Here is a 17370-nt window from a genome sequence, read left to right on the forward strand (position 1 = left end):
TTCTGCATATATCCATTTTAATACACTGTTTAAACTGGTCAACATTCCATTTGTTTTCCATCCAGAGTATTACAGATGAACTACCAGCATGTTTTGGCCATTTTGCTTGCCATTAATGAGATCAATGAAAACCCCAAGCTCCTACCTAATATCACCTTAGGCTACAATATCTTTGAGAACTGTTTCAGTGTCAGGATAACCTATGAAGCCACAATGGACCTCCTCTCAACTGGGCATTGGATGGTCCCTAATTTCAGCTGTGGACAACATGGAAAGAACCTGGCTGTTATTCAAGGGGGGGACTTCGAAACTTTTTATCAGATGTCAACCATGCTAGACCTCTTCAAGATCCCCCAGGTATGGACAACGGAGGATGGGGGGGGGAAGGGACGGGGAAGACGACCTGTCAGAGCAAATGTCAGATCCAACTTTTTAAACTTGAAAGCTTTCTCATAAAATGTCAGGGTGGTATAAAAGCAATATAATGTCCAAAAGTAGAACAGAACAATAATGAAAATCACTTCTCAATTTTAAAAAGTTGTGATAAGCACATGTACTCACACGCTTCACATTCTGTGAAAAATAATATAAATTGTTAAAAATAGAGTAAAAGTAGTTACGTTTGAAAATGTTTATACACAGTGCAGCTGATACCAACTTGTTGCACCACACAGATGGAAGGCTTTTTGCACACACACACACACACACACACACACACACACACACACACAAAATTGCCAATGGAGCCAAACGTACAGTGAATGAAAATAAATGCCAATGATCCTAAACCCACTTACCTGGCAGTAAGTCCAAAAAAATTAAGTGGACTTAGATCTGAGTTTGAGTGGAAGCTATTTTAGGATGGCAATCTCTCTTGTGGGATGGATTGAGTAGGTAGAGGAGGATATATTAATTACAAGTTATCTCTCCTGGCAGCAGTGGGGTTGAAGAGAGTTTTGAAATCCCATCCTTGGCAGCAAAATTAAAAGCATGAGAACTAGGCTATACAACCTTGTTTTGAGCAAGTCCAGCTAACCAACTATATATTGGTTTCCCCCTTCTCTCCCTGATTAACCACAACACAGAACCACAACACAGACTGTAAAGTAAATGAAAGATAGTGTTTACTTACTTAATTTCTTGCGCTCGTTTTCAACAAACAGCAGGAGTAAAAATAATGCCGGTAAAAATACTTCCAGGTTACAAAATACAGTGGTACCTCGGGTTAAGAACTTAATTCGTTCTGGAGGTCCATTCTTAACCTGAAACTGTTCTTAACCTGAGGTACCACTTTAGCTAATGGGGCCTCCCGCTGCTGCCATGCGATTTCTGTTCTCATCCTGAAGTAAAGTTCTTAACCTGAGGTACTATTTCTGGGTTAGTGGAGTCTGTAACCTGAAGCGTCTGTAACCTGAGGTACCACTGTACATAGTTGAATTCTAAAATGGAGTCTAAGCTGAGGAAGAGCGTAAACATCCATCCATCTCCATTGAAGACATGGTATAAAAGGAAAAAGAGCCAGTGAGCAACAGGAAGGAGAAGGGTTTCAATCTTTCTTTTCTTTCACCTTGAAACCACACAGAGCTCTCTCTCTACCATTTGCATTACTATGTTCTGAGTCTGCCTATCTAGAAATTTACAGCTCTGTGGTTGTTAGCCTCTAGGCTTACTAATTAACAAGAATATACATTCTTAGGGACGAGGGTGGCGCTGTGGGTTAAACCACAGAGCCTAGGGCTTGCTGATCAGAAGGCCGGTGGTTCGAATCCCCGCGACGGGGTGAGCTCCTGTTGCTTGGTCCCTGCTCCTGCCCACCTAGCAGTTCGAAAGCACGTCAAAGTGCAAGTAGATAAATAGGTACCACTCTGGTGGGAAGGTAAACAGCGTTTCCATGCGCTGCTCTGGTTTGCTAGAAGCAGCTTAGTCCTGCTGGCCACATGACCTGGAAGCTGTATGCCGGCTCCCTCGGCCAATAAAGCGAGATGAGTGCCGCAACCCTAGAGTCGTCTGCGACTGGACCTAATGGTCAGGGGTCCCTTTACCTTTATACATTCTTAGATTTTTGGCTGCAAATCTCCCACATTATTTCCAACGCTAAACATTGTTTCCTTTCCAGCTCACTTACGGTTTTGTCAACCATATTCTGAGTGACAAAGCTCACTTCCCCTCTTCCTACTGGATGAGCCCAAAGGAAGCTCCACAGTACAGGGGGATAGCTATGCTGCTGCTGCATTTTAGGTGGACCTGGGTTGGTCTGCTTGCTCCAGACAATGAAGGTGGAAATCTATTTGTGAGAACGATGAAGGCGATGCTCTTTGGGGATGGCATATGTGTAGCCTTCACCTTTGGGATCCCACAAATATTTTCTGACCTTCGTGTTTCAAAGAAGACACTTTTAAGAAGCCTAGCACTTCTTTCACAGAGGAAGGCCAACGTGATTATTTATTATGGAGATTCTGACACAATGTTTCTGTTGCCGCATGCGCTGTACAGAGTTGAACTAGAAATCAATGCCCCAGTAGGGAAAGTTTGGATCTCTACAGCTCTGTGGGGCTTCACCTTAAGCACATCTTTTGAGTACTGGGACGTCATCTTCTTCCATGGTGCATTGTTCTTCAGCATCCAAACGAAGAAGGGTTCAAAATCCCAGGGCATTTTCCTGACTCAAGATGAAGATTCCTTCGATCAGATTTGGTCAGAAATATTTGATTGCTCTCATTCCAAACACAGATGGCTAAGAGAAACCTGGAAAAGGTGCATGGGGAAGGGGGAAATGGAAGCAGTTTGGCTTGGGAAAGGCATGTCTGCAGAGATCTATGTTGTTTATAGTGCTGTCTATGTCATGGCACATGCCTTCCATGCTCTGATGACATCTGCATCTAGCCGTGGGATGACTACAGAACAAGGCAGATTGGACCTTCTGAACATAGAGCCATGGCGGGTGAGAGAGGGAGGGAGACAAAGAAAACTAGCCACCTATAGAGGTGGTTCCTCACTGTGCTTGTGATTATTATCTGTTGTATCCTCGCTTATTATTTCCAAATCAGTCACTGCTTGGTAGGGTGGGGAATGTCACTCTGCTACATCTTGTCATTGGACGTGATCCTTTGGTTCACTCCTCCTAGGCAGTTTGAATCCCCGCGACAGGGTGAGCTCCCATGGCTCGGTCCCTGCTCCTGCCAACCTAGCAGTTCGAAAGCACGTCAAAGTGCAAGTAGATAAATAGGTACCACTCCGGCGGGAAGGTAAATGGCGTTTCCGTGCGCTGCTCTGGTTCACCAGAAGCGGCTTAGTCATGCTGGCCACATGACCAGCTGTCTGAGGACAAACGCCGACTCCCTCAGCCAATAAAGTGAGATGAGCAAGACTGGACCTAATGGTCAGGGGTCCCTTTACCTTATCCCTTGTGAATATTCAGGAAGGTTAGCTGAGCAGGACTTATAACCAGGGTTTAGTATTCCGAGAGAGAGAGAGATATTACAGCTCCATGTCCTTCCATGGAGGACTCCATGGAAGTTTTGTTTAAAGCAGTGGTGGCCAAAGTTGGCCCTCCAGCTGTTTTGGGACTACAGTTCCCATCATCCCTGACCACTGGTCCTGTTAGCTATGGATGATGGGAGTTGTAGTCCCCAAACAGCTGGAGGGCCAACTTTGGCCACCACGGGTTTAAAGTGAAGGTTCTTACTACCGCAAAAAATAAAATAAAATTGAGAACCACTGGATTAGGTTTTGCAACCCTGTTGTGCATGTGGGGTGGGGGAGGAGGCAAAGGATCTCCTGCTTCCCTTTCTTCCCTCCCCAGCACATGTTCAATTAGAGTTTAAAACACTTGGGGCTGGCTTTCAAATAAGTTTGGAGATTGGCTCAGGGTTGGATAGGGGCTGATCTGAAGTACCAGATTGGGCGCCATCTTGGATTGGGAGGGGAAGTTGCTGGTGAGCACAGTTCTATTAAATGGTTTACAGTCAAGTTAATCATTCTACTGTTATGGTGGAACGTGTTGTTTTTAAACTAATATTACTTCAAGAGAAATGGCTATAGTAAAGGTAAAGAGACCCCTTACCATTAGGTCCAGTCGTGCCCGACTCTGGGGTTGCAGCGCTCATCTCGCTTTATTGGCCGAGGGAGCTGGTGTACAGTATCCGAGTCATGTGGCCAGCATGACTAAGCCGCTTCTGGCGAACCAGAGCAGCACACAGAAACGCCGTTTACCTTCCTGTCGGAGCGGTACCTATTTATCTACTTGCACTTTAATGTGCTTTTAAACTGCTAGGTTGGCAGGAGCTCACCCCGTCACAGGGATTCGAACCGCTGACCTTCTAATCGGCAAGCCCTAGGCTCTGTGGTTTAACCCACAGCGCCACCCACATCCCTCTAGAAATGACCATAGGTTTGACCTATTTCCCCTCTCTAGTGGAGGTTCCCTACTCCGGCTGGCTCCTCTCAGCTTCTGCCTTCATTGATTCTTAGCTTTATCTTCAGACACTTCACTGATGCAATGACAACTCAATCAACATACTGCCTGACTGCCCCCTAAATAGCACTGTGCCTATAATTTGTATTCTCATTGGAGGGCCCATTACTTTGAATATTATGCCCACTCAAGGATCTATCACAATTTAACCCTTTTGTCACAGTCTTGCTGCTCCTTGGCAGACTTCCAGCTGAACCCAACATATACATGAATCACTGCCCCAGGAATTCATTATGTAGCTGCCCCGACCTTTGTCAGAGATTAGAAACTTGTTCCCACGTTCCAGAATTGCATTGGTTGCGGCCAAAGGTCTACAAATACTGAAGGTTTTGGAGGAAGAAGTGAAATGTGTAATTGTTTATCCATCTTGCAAATATTGTCTTTTTAGCTCCACCCATTTGTGAGAAGCATCCGCTTCAACAGTACTGCCATGGGTGAGGTGTATTTTGATGGAGACAGGGAGCTAGCAGCTGACTATGATATTGTGAATTTTGTCACATTTCCTAACCAAACTGCCGCACGAGTGAAAGTTGGAAAGCTGCAGACTCCAAACCTCCTCGGGTGTAGAACTCACTATTCATGAGAAGGACACCGTATGGCCAAGCTGGTTTAACCAGGTAGGGGGTCGGTTCTTACCTTACAAGTTGGCGAAGTGTAGCTAGCAATGGGTGAACCTGTCACTTTTGGTTCTCCAAGATTATTCCCATCTTAAATTCAGTTCTCCAAATTCTGGCATGATTACAATATTATTATTATTTTAATCCTCATGAAAATCTATCAGCATTTTGGTACAATATACACGTCTTCATGCAATTTTGCCAGATGTTCACATTTTTTTTGCAATGCAATTTCCTCTAAATACCATATTTACTCGAATGTAATGCACACCTTTTTTTGGACAAATTACATCGTGAAAATTGGGTTGCACATTAGATTTGATGGCGCATTTATATTCGCCAGCAAACTACTTTTTTTGGTTTCAAGGTTTTGAAAATGGAGGTGTGCATTAGATTTGATGGCGCATTAGATTTGCGTAAATACAGTATATCTCACTAATTTAGAATAAGAATTAGAGTAAAGATTTTGTTATTATACCCTGCCCATCTGGATGAGTTTCCCCAGCCACTCTTACTACTAACATATTCATTGTCATACATTCTTAATATTTTCGTGTGTGTGTGTGTGTGTGTGTGTGTGTGTGTATGCATGTACGTACACCCATCAACCAACCCACCCACATTCCTTGGCTGGAGAACTGCATTGCAGATTTTGGAGAAGTGCAGATTTCAAAGGAGGACTGTATTTCTAATCTCATATTGTTTTAGAGAGTGTAGACTAGGTAGGTCGACCTTTCAATTTCAATAATAATAATAATAATAATAATAATAATAATAATAATAATAATTTATTTATATCCCGCCCTCCCCAGCTGAGAGGGTTCAGAGCGGCTCATAACAATAAAAGTAACACAGCAATGCTAACTGTGAGCCTGAACATCTATCGATGAACAAACTACAGAAGCTGCTCTCCATCAAAAATAGCTACTAGGTCATTGTGATATATATCAGTGATCATGTATAACAGGCATGGCCAAACTTGGCCCTCCAGCTGTTTTGGGACTACAGTTCCCATCATCCCTGACTACTGGTCCTGTTAGCTAGGGATGATGGGAGTTGTAGTCCCAAAACAGCTGGAGGGCCAACTTTGGCCATGCCTGGTGTATAAGAAGCTTTCTGTAGCATCTTTTTTCAATAGAACAAAAAAGGAAAACAAAGCAATCTTATGCCATCCTATTTTATTTAGTCTTCCAAGGAGGGAGGAGTGGGGAAGATGTGGCCTCCAGATGCTGGTGGAGTGAACATGGCCAAGAGCTAAGTTTCCATGAATTTCTGGAGGGCCAGAGGTTTCCCACCCCCCACTTTAAGGTGATAAAGGATTCCTTGTTTGAGTGTAATAGAAAAACTATGAACACAGTTAATATTTCAGGAGAAGTGCTTTGAACATCAGACACGGAGAGATGTCATTTCTTCTGCAAGGCATAGACCCAACAGAACAGAACGGTTTAGTAATTATTTTATTTTATTCTTTATTGAATTTATTTACCGCCCTATACCCGGAGGTCTCGCCAGGTCACATAAAATGATCACAGTATATAAAAGAGCCACATTTTTAAAGGGCATAGGATGTCAATCAAAGGCCTGGTTGAAAAGGAATGTTTTTGCCTGGTGCCTAAAGGTGTATAATGAAGGCGCCAGGTGGACATCCCTGGGGAGGGCATTCCACAAATGGGGAGCCACTGCAGAGAAGGCCCTGTTCTTGTGTTGCCACCCTCTGGACCTCTCAGGGAAGAGGCACACGAAGGAGGGCCTCAGAAGATGATCTCAGGATCCAGGCAGGTTCATATGGAAAGAGTCGGTCCTTGAGGTGTTGCGGTCCTGAGCCATAATTTCAAACTCTGTTTCTATATACAAAGCAGTAATTCATCAAACACTCTTTCATTCCTTGATGTCCAGACAACGCCCCTTTCTACCTGCACAGAAAGCTGCCAACCTGGAGCTCGCAAGGTGGTGCCAGAAGGAAAGAAGATCTGCTGCTATTATTGTGCCCTGTGCCTCGAAGGGACCATTTCTACTAAGACAGGTAAATGGTTTTGAAGGGACAGCAAGTCCCGGGAGACGGGGGCCCTGAGAAGCAGCTTGAGGATGAAAGCATCCATGAAAAGACATTTTAGCAAAGGAATACAGTGATCATTGCAAAATTGAAACACAACATTTCAAGATGCTGATTTTGCATGGTTGCAGTCCTCCAACACAACGGAATTCCAGAGATTCTGCCAAAATCGATACAATCCAGAAAACGTGAGATTGATGTGTTTTTGGATTCTCCATTTATAAAAAGGGAAAACATTGAAATTTGATGTACTGAAATAAGTTTTTCTTTCTTTCAGATGCAGGTTATTGCCTTGAGTGTCCAAAAGATCAATACTCGAACAATGAGAGGGATCAATGTATCCCCAAGACTATCGTATTTCTCTCCTATGAAGAACCCCTGGGGGTCACCTTGGTTTTCTTTGCCCTATTCTTGTGCCTAATCACAAGTATTATTTTGGGAATCTTCATTAAATACCAAGACACTCCACTTGTTAAAGCCAACAATCGAAACCTCACTTACATCCTCCTTGTTTCTCTCCTGCTTTCCTTTTTGTCCTCCTTTCTATTCATCGGCCAGCCTCAAAAGGTCACCTGCCTTCTCCGCCAAACCATCTTCAGCACCATCTTCTCGGTTGCCGTCTCTTCTGTGCTGGCAAAAACTATAACTGTGGTTTTGGCATTCATGGCCACAAAACCAGGGAACAGCATTAGCAAGTGGGTGGGAAAGAGTCTGGCGAATGGTATTGTCCTCTTTGGTTCTGTCTTTCAGTTTGGCACCTGCATTGCCTGGATCGGAATGTATCCCCCCTTCCCAGAACTGGACATGGATTCCCAGGTCAGACAGACAATTCTGCAGTGCAATGAAGGGTCCATCATTATGTTTTACTCTGCCCTTGGCTACATGGGCCTTCTGGCTGCCATCTCTTTTACTGTGGCTTTCCTTGCCAGGAAGCTCCCTGGGGGTTTCAATGAAGCCAAGTTTATCACCTTCAGCATGCTGGTGTTTTGCAGTGTTTGGGTCTCCTTTGTGCCAACTTACTTGAGCACCAAGGGGAAGTACATGGTGGCTGTGCAGATCTTCTCCATCTTGGCTTCCAGTGGTGGGTTACTGGGTTGCATCTTCCTTCCCAAATGCTACATCCTTGTACTGAGGCCTGATCTGAATACAAAGGAGCACCTAATGGTGAAAAGAAAATAAGAAGGTTGTGTCAAATGTATAGGTCATTTACTACATAATCATGGCTCAGTCATATATATATATATATATATATATTTGCTTTCGTAGATTTTCACGGGTACAGGAATGCAGGTTTTGGTGTCCTCGGGTGTCTAGGCGACGTTTCGACGAGGTCTCACTCGTCATCTTCAGGCTGGTGCTTTCGGCTTCTTGTTACTGGAACAGAGCAGGATCTCAGTGTTTGAGTTCCTATAAATACTGTTGAGGGGGTGTGGTGTATAGCCTCCAATGTTCTGGGCAGAGAGGAAGTTCCCAGGCTAGTGTGCCTTTTCTTCTTTTGTTCCTTAATTACTTGAGGGATATCTTGAGTGATTTCTTGAGTGATATCCTGAGTACTCAGGATATCACTCAAGAAATCACTCAAGATATCCCTCAAGTAATTAAGGAACAAAAGAAGAAAAGGCACACTAGCCTGGGAACTTCCTCTCTGCCCAGAACATTGGAGGCTATACACCACACCCCCTCAACAGTATTTATAGGAACTCAAACACTGAGATCCTGCTCTGTTCCAGTAACAAGAAGCCGAAAGCACCAGCCTGAAGATGACGAGTGAGACCTCGTCGAAACGTCGCCTAGACACCCCAACTTTTACACGGGAAGACACCCGAGGACACCAAAACCTGCATTCCTGTACCCATGAAAATCTACGAAAGCATATATATATATATATATATATATATATATAGCATGCTGCTATTCTTAAAAAGTATGAGATCACTTTTTTGGTCTTAATAGCAAGGGGCTTAACTGATGCTATTTTATTCCACAGTGTTTTAGGCAAACTCAGTTTCATTGCTAGATACACAAGACCAGACATTGCAGTTAGCTTGAATCTGTTAAGCAGAAATGCTACCAAGCCCACTGTTAAGTACTGGAAAGCGTTAAAATGCATTGCTCGCTACCTGAAAGGTACTATGCATAACCAATGCAATTTACTAATCAGAAGTCTGGAGAGCTTGAAATATATGCTGATAATAATAATTTATAATAATAATAATTTATTGTATATAGCCCATCCAAGGTTTGGAAGTGACCCCACAGATGCTAAAAGCACTTTTGGTGTATGTTATATGTATAACAACTGTTTGTTTGACGAGTCATGCAAGAAGCAAACTACTGTGAGCTTAAGTTCCTGTGAAGCTGAACTTAATGCTCTGACATAGGCACTCAAGGATGTAAAAGACCCTGTAAAAGACAGGTTGGAGTCCTGCCTGGATACTCACGAGCAACAACCATCAGAATCTGACATGAAGATCAAGTTATGCCATGCAAGGGATTGTATCGTGAGAGGACTCATAAATATGTCTTATAAAGCAGGGAAAGAAATTCCTGTTGATTTGTTGTCAAAAGTTGTCAAATAAAGAACAACTGAATGTGTTTGTAAATAAGCTGCAAATGTGCTAAGTCTGCAGCAAGGATGCCATGAAAAGGGGGAGGATGTTAATATTTCATTCACCCATTGCTGGATCATGTGATCCTCTGTTTACATTCCTTACTGTTGTATGTGTGGGAACGGAAGTCTGTCTAATATACTTCCGCTCCTTTTTCTTCTTCTCTCCGAAGAGAGGACGTGTGTGAGAGCTGCTGTTCACGCTAGCCATGTTATTTTGTTTTAAGTTGCTGTAATGAATAAAGAACTTCGCAATTCTACATTCCTAAACAGTCTGGCTTTCTGCTGAACTCTGCTAACATGTGCATACACCTCCATTGGATGTATGTCACCGATGTACAGGAAGGCTGCTATGGGATTGTACGGAAATGTTCAGGAGAATTGAAACAAGAAGAGCAGAGGCAGCTTCCATGTAGGCACAACCTCCGGCTGTGTGCATGTAGCCCATCGGGAGACAATACTGTTGGCATATTCCGTTCCACCTTAAGAACAGGCATGATTGTTGTATGTCAAATATCTGTTTACACTCCAGCACAGCTTGCTGGGAACTTCCGTTTGTGTATAGCTTTTGCTTCCTGCTTGCTTTGGACAAGAAGGGGAGAAGACATGTTTTCCTTTTGTCCTGATGTATGCTGAATAAACTGCATGTAAATATACTCAACACAGCCTCTTCCTGCTACTTCTGTTGTGCAACATTATTTACTCTGCTGAGTGTATGTGCCCAGCTGCTGAAGGCTTCTGAAGCTAGGGCTGCAGTTTCATGCTGATCCAAGGACTGGAGATAGCCCAGCACACCGGCCGGTGGTCTGGGGCCAGTTGGGGGCCTACCAATTGCCCCTGATTCCTTGGGCTGCATCCCAAAAAATACATAGTATATTGTCAATACTTGGTGTGGACACCCCCCCCCCCCCAATGTTGCTGCAACCTCTGCAAAGAGCACAGACCTGAGAATTACTGCTTAGATGCAAGGCTAGTGTGCATGGATATTCAGAGCCATGGAAATACTGTTAAGTGTCAGCTTGGACTATAAAGGATTAACTATCTGCCACATGGCTAGGGAGTGCCCTTGACTTTAGAGGACAATGTCCACCAGCCAAGACAGCCTGGCCAATAGTCAGAGATGTAGTTCAGCAAGAACTGGAGAATAATGAGCTGCCCACATCTCCACTTAACTTTAGTTCAATTTCATCGTCCCTTCAATTGTCCCAAGGGAAAGCATGGCATAAAGTTTCGCAAACAGGTTTTCTCCTTCCCAGCGCCTGTGAATGTGCCACAGAGAGTATGCAAAGAGAAGGCCATATGTCCCCTGCAATTATCAAAATCACTGTCATTGATGTATGTTCCTGGGACCAAGGTCCCATAAGTTATTTTGACCCAGAGGTCACTTTGGGATGAATAATAACCCAGAATCATTGATCATTTATTCCCCAAATCTGGAAAGAGAGCAACATAAATATATAAATACACTCAAGTAATGAGGATGAGGGCTGAGATTTAGCCTGTCGGTCTGATGTTTGTATCTTCTTTTCCACGGAAGCCAGGCTTGGGCTCTTCCTCTGAGAAACTAGACACAGGATGAGGCTTGCAAGACTGTCGTGTTTTTTTCCTGGCAAATTTCTCTGCCGGTGCATGGACTGGGTATATTGCGGAGTTAATTGAAGGAAGGTGTCTCTTCCTTGTGTGTAAAATGATCCTGCTGCTAATATTGCTCCATTTGCCCTTTGGGGTAGTGATGAATGAAGTTGCAAACCTCTCAAACTTATGGACACCTCCAAATAATTATTACAGTCCTGGAGATTACCTCATTGCTGGAGTTATACCAGTGGGAACAGCTGTCTATCCAACATATGCTTTCATGTCTGACCCCACCCATGACTTCCAACCGTAAGTGTCACTTCATGTTAGCCTTTAACTGTCCTCAGACAATTCTGTTATTCTCTGTAGCAGTTTATATGTGGGGTGAGCATCAGTTTCTTAAGCTCCTTAGTTTTGAAATACGACTTGAAAGGGGACTATGAAAATGGAAGATTCGTCTGGCTGTATTAATGGAAGCTGCTCACCAAAGTCTCCATTTCCCGAGGAACAAACATCTGTTCTTGGTCAAACACTGTCCCTGCTTGGGTTACAAAACGGGAGATGCTGTTTCATACCGTGGTTTCTGTGAGTTGCTTGATATGCTCTTTTCTTTCAGGCATTTAAAAGTGTCATTTGTGAGAGGGGAGTAAATCTACCTCAGCTCTAGTGTAATATGTAAATATCTGTGTTAATGGGGAACTCGTTCTCTGAGTGCCAGTCGCCTTGAAGTCGAAGTTTGCAGAAGTACAAATAAATGGCGGAGAACTCGGAAAGGGGACTGTAATTCTAAAACAGCCCAACAAGGACTAAATATGCTCAGTGGGTAAAGAATGCTGGCTGACTGCTGGGGAGGAGGAACAGAAAATGTGTGTGTTTGTGTGTGTGGAATGGAGTTGCCCATTAAGGGTCATGGCAGATGAACATGGGGCTTGTCCACACTTGTCCTGTGCCTCAAAAGGATGGGGTTGAGCAGTCTTGCCTTTGTCCCACTGCTTTCCCCTGGAAAACATGCTCTTTAGCAGGTGGTAGAACATTGACATGGGCCTTCCCCCCCCAAGTGTTAAAATTAGTGTCTAACAAGGGTGGGGTTTTAACTTGGGCGGGTGCTGTTTTATTTGGAGGGTGGGGTTGTGTTGAATCATTTATAAATGTTGTATGTTAATTTGGATGGTTATATTTGTAGGTTGGAGTATAGTTCAGGGACTTTTGTATTGCTTATAAGTGTGTATACATTACTATTGTTTATTACTTTGATTATTCTGTCTTTTGATTATTTCTATTATGTATTTTGTGCTTTGTATATTGTAATTTTGTGTTGTGAACTGCCTTGAGACCAACTGGAATAGGGTATACAAATATAATAATAATATACTTGACAAATACTGTGTGATAAGTAGCCTCATATAACTTATATGCTCAAGTCTAATTAGTGCATGAAGGGGTTAAGACCATAGGGAAAGCTCTCTTGCTATGTTAGCTCACCTTTGTTACCCGCTAGCCTACCTGATGATCTTAATGTGTGAAGAGGCTAAGCTGCTTTGCTCCAGCTTAGAATCTCTTGAGTTCCTCTACCAATAATTTAGCCTGTGGACCTAATATAGAACAAGAGAGCAAGAAGAACATACATCTAAAGAAGATTAGAAAATGTTTATTGAATATATGGGGGGAATTGTCTACACTTGAAAAGGTTGGCAGCATTAAGATATATTCAACAGTGTAAAGAAGTTTTGATGGAAGTAATAATGGAATCCTGAATGGATCAGTTTTTGTAAAATATGCAGGGATTTATGCTATGCAAAATGAACCATGGAAAGAGAAGAAGGGAAGTCGTTGATATTTTAAGGCTGTTTAAATGAATACTCTAAATTGTAAAACAGAAAATGTAATATAAAAAAATATATATAAAAAGAAAATAACATAAACCTGTCATTTGAGGACTCTGTAAGTAAACCATTTTTAACTTACCAAACATGTGATCTTTTTCAATGCTAGGAGAAGTGGGAAACTTTGGAAGGATCTTAGAAGGGCATATATTGTAGGACTAACAAACTAGAGTTCTATGCTTTACTTTCCTGCATGTTTTGTGATTCTAAATCTCTGCTGGAATTCTCTCAAAGAGAACTTGCCCCAAACTTAGATCTTGGCATCCAGGAATTCCTCTTTGATACCTATTTTTTCATTGCACCAACAGATATGACATTTGCTTTTCATTCCAGGATACTGGAGAGGAGCCACCAATACATTCTGACCATCTTGTTTGCCGTTAATGAGATCAATGAAAATCCCAAGCTCTTACCTAACATCACCCTTGGCTACAGTATCTATGAAAATCGTTTCAGTGCCAGGACAGCCTCTGAAGCCACGGTAGACCTGCTCTCTACCAGGCACTGGATGGTCCCTAATTTCAGGTGTGGAAGGCATGGAAAGATCCTGGCTGTTATTCAAGGAGGGGACTTTGAAACCCTTTTTCAGATGGCAGCCATGCTAAACGCTTACAAGGTCCCGCAGGTATGCAGAACAAGGGGAGGCCTGACTGAGTAAATCTCAGATCTAACTGCTTAACTCTTGTAACTGAAATAGAGGCGATGGGGGTAGAAGAGTATATAACCCTTTTCTCGCTTTGAGAGTTTTCCGTTGATGTCTGTCTCAAGGAAGTTGGGATAAACACGTGAACTCACACTATTTGCCTTTTGCAGCTCTGTAGTACACTTAGGAAGATGACACCTCTATAAAAGAAACTTTAAATTCTCAGTTAATTTAAATAAGAAGTCAGTGACTCAGAAATTTATAAAGAAAGTTAGAAAGCAAAATGTGAGGGCAACATTGCAAGGCCTTAAACAGGAACCATGTTGCAAAAGGATTCCTTGTCATTTAGTCACTGTTGTTAAGCTGTCAAGACAAAAAAATCCAAGCTGAGAGTTGCAAAACTGCACAAAAACTGTTTTATTTATCGGGGTTAACACACTTTGTTGTTGTTGTGATTATCAGAAGTAATAATATCAGGACTTTGGAATGTTGAAGTTAAACTGGATAGGGAGCTTTTATAGTTTTGTGCATTCTTATTTTCTTCATAAGATCTGCAAATGCTACATTCTATATTTGCATTTCGCAATGTCTGCAGATTATTTGCAACACTAAGCGTTCATTTCTTTCTTTCTAGCTCACTTACGGTTTTGCTAACCATATTCTGAATGCTAAAACTCTGTTCCCCTCTTCCTACTGGATGAGTCCAAAGGAAACTCTGCAATACATGGGGATAGTGAAGTTGCTCCTGCATTTCAGGTGGACGTGGGTCGGACTCCTTGCTCCAAAAAATAATGATGGGGATCACTTCCTGCAAACCATAATGGCAACATTCGTTGAGAGTGATATTTGTGTTGCCTTCACTTATGGAATCCCACAATTGTCTTCTGATAAAATTTATGGTTCAAAACAACACTTGATATATTTTCAAGCCAACCTTACACAGAAGAAAGCCAATGTGATTATTCATTATGGGGACTCCAACTCAATGTTTCTGTTGGCACACACACTAAATGAAATTGAAACAAAAAGCAATGCTTCTGTAGGGAAAGTTTGGATCTCCACAGCTCTGTGGGGCTTTACCTTAAGCTCGTCTTTTGGATATCGGAATACCAAATTCTTCCACGGCGCACTGTCCTTCATCATCCAAGGAAATAAGGGGTCGGAATCTCAGGACCTCTTCTTGACTCACGATGAAGATTCATTGGATCATGCTTGGTCAGAAACATTTGACTGCTCTCATCCCAACCACAAATGGTCGAGGAAAACTTGGAAAAGATGCACGAGGAGGGGAAAACAGGAAGGTCTTCCCTCAGATTGGCATGGAAAAGGCATGTCTGCTGAGAGCTACAATGTTTACAGCGCTGTCTATGTCACAGCACACGCCTTGCATGTTCTGATGACATCTGCATCAAGCCACATGTTGAGTACCCAAAAAGGCAGACAGGATGTTTTGAATGTAGACCCATGGCAGGTAAGAGAGACACACGGGGTGGGGAGAGGGAGAGAGGGAGAGAGAGAGGGAGAGAGGGAGAGAGGGAGAGAGGGAGAGAGGGAGAGAGGGAGAGAGGGAGAGAGGGAGACAGGGAGAGAGGGAGAGAGGAAGAGAGGGAGAGGAGGATTTCTTGTTGTCACACACTACTTTCGTTCACTTAGGGTTCATCCACATTTACCTTTTCACCCAACACTTGGGCCCTGAATTGGAACAAGTGGCAACTTGGGTTTTCTGCCATTTGCTCCGATTCAGTGGTAGAAGGCAGGAGGTTGCAAGAAAAGCACTGGAAGGCATGGGGAACGCTCAGACCTGTGCCTAGAAATGCAACATAAAATGAGCCTTGGGCCACCTCAAGCCGCTTGCCGCACCAAACTGTCCCAATAAGGAGAGACTGTAGCTCAGTAACAGAGCACTCCAAGGTTGAAATCCTGGAATTTCCAGTTAAATATATTAAGGCAATCAGGTGGTGCATCAGTTTCCATTAAAGAAATAGAGGTGGGGTGGGTAATTAAGATTAGGATGGAAGAAAGAAGGAATGTGATTCAATGACCCATAGTGCACATGTTGACATTTTATCTCTCTCTTTTTCTAGCTTCACCCTTTTCTGAGAAGGCTCCACTTCAACAGTGCTGCCATAGATGAGAGGTATTTTGATGAGGACAGGGAGCTGGTGGCTGACTATGATATTGCGAATTTGATCGCATTTCCTAACCAATCTGCCATAAGAGTGAAAGTTGGGAAGCTGGAGAGGCAAGCATCTTCCGGTCTAGAGCTAACTATACATGAGGAAGTCATTGTGTGGCCCAACTGGTTCAATCAGGTGAGGAATCTATTCATGCAATCATAGAAACTTAGAGTTGGAAGGGACCTGAGGGTTGTCTTGTACAACCCCCTGCAATGCAGGAATCTCAGCTAAAGCATCCATGACAGATGGCCATCCAACCTATTCATAATTTACAAGCTGGCATAATGTAGTAGTGAGCTTTGAGCCTGGAAGTCTCTTGTTCAAATTAGCAAATAACAATACAGCTGGTCTCAGCCTCAATCTCTCCTTGGTTGTTCAGAGTCAGGTTGGTAGCTGTGTTGGTCTGAAGCAGTCGAAATATATATAAAAAAAGAGACCAGCTATGTTTGTTTTGGCCACTGGTCCCATCACCTCCTGGCAAATAGAAGGGGAAGAAATGGAGGTAGTGAGAGATTTTACTTTCTTGGGCTCAATGATCACTGCAGATGGTGACAGCAACCACGAAATTAAAAGACTCCTGCTTCTTGGGAGAAGGGCAATGACAGGCCTAGACAGCATCTTGAGAAGTAGAGACATCACCTTGCCAACAAAGGTTCGTATAGTTAAAGCTATGGTTTTCCCAGTAGTGATGTATGGAAGTGAGAGCTGGACCATAAAGAAGGCTGATCGCCGAAGAATTGATGCTTTTGAATTATGGTGCTGGAGGAGACTCTTGAGAGTCCCATGGACTGCAAGAAGATCAAACCTCTCCATACTGAAGGAAATCAACCCTGAGTGTTCACTGGAAGGACAGATTGTGAAGCTGAGGCTCCAGTACTTTGGCCACCTCATGAGAAGAGAAGACTCCCTGGAGAAGATCCTGATGTTGGGAAAGATGGAGGGCACAAGGAGAAGGGGGCGACAGAGGACGAGATGGTTGGATAGTGTTTTCGAGGCTACCAGCATGAGTTTGACCAAACTGCGGGAGGCAGTAGAGGACAGAGGTGCCTGGCGTTCTCTGGTCCATGGGGTCACGAAGAGTTGGACACGACTAAACGACTAAACAACAACATGTTTGTTTGGGGTATGCACACGAAAGGTTATACCCAGAACAAACTTAGTTGGTCTCTAAGGTGCTACTGGACAAATATTTTATATATATATATATATATATATATATATATATATATATATATATATATGCTTTCGTAGATTTTCACGGGTACAGGAATGCAGGTTTTGGTGTCCTCGGGTGTCTTCCCGTGTAAAAGTTGGGGTGTCTAGGCGACGTTTCGACGAGG

At 43.1% G+C, this 17370-nt stretch overlaps 1 protein-coding gene and 1 pseudogene across 2 annotated transcripts in view; both read left to right on the top strand.

Annotated features, from left to right (window-relative positions):
- Window positions 1-330: 330 nt before the first annotated feature.
- Window positions 331-8323, top strand: LOC309359397 (vomeronasal type-2 receptor 26-like; annotated as a pseudogene). The gene is made up of 4 exons: window positions 331-357; window positions 4863-5091; window positions 6988-7114; window positions 7422-8323. The product of its transcript is annotated as a vomeronasal type-2 receptor 26-like (transcript).
- Window positions 8324-13520: 5197 nt separating this feature from the next.
- The window catches only part of LOC309359398 (vomeronasal type-2 receptor 26-like), a gene marked incomplete at its 5' end in the record, with an annotated part of 28704 nt that continues 24854 nt past the window's right edge, over window positions 13521-17370 (top strand). The window contains 2 exons of the mRNA XM_081892984.1: window positions 13521-13835; window positions 15938-16165. Of these exons, the coding sequence (XP_081749110.1) occupies window positions 13521-13835; window positions 15938-16165 (543 nt within the window). The remainder of the gene's footprint in view (window positions 13836-15937; window positions 16166-17370) is intronic.

Source organism: Podarcis melisellensis (genome assembly GCF_964234715.1).
Source record: "Podarcis melisellensis genome assembly, chromosome: 2".
NCBI lineage: Eukaryota > Metazoa > Chordata > Lepidosauria > Squamata > Lacertidae > Podarcis > Podarcis melisellensis.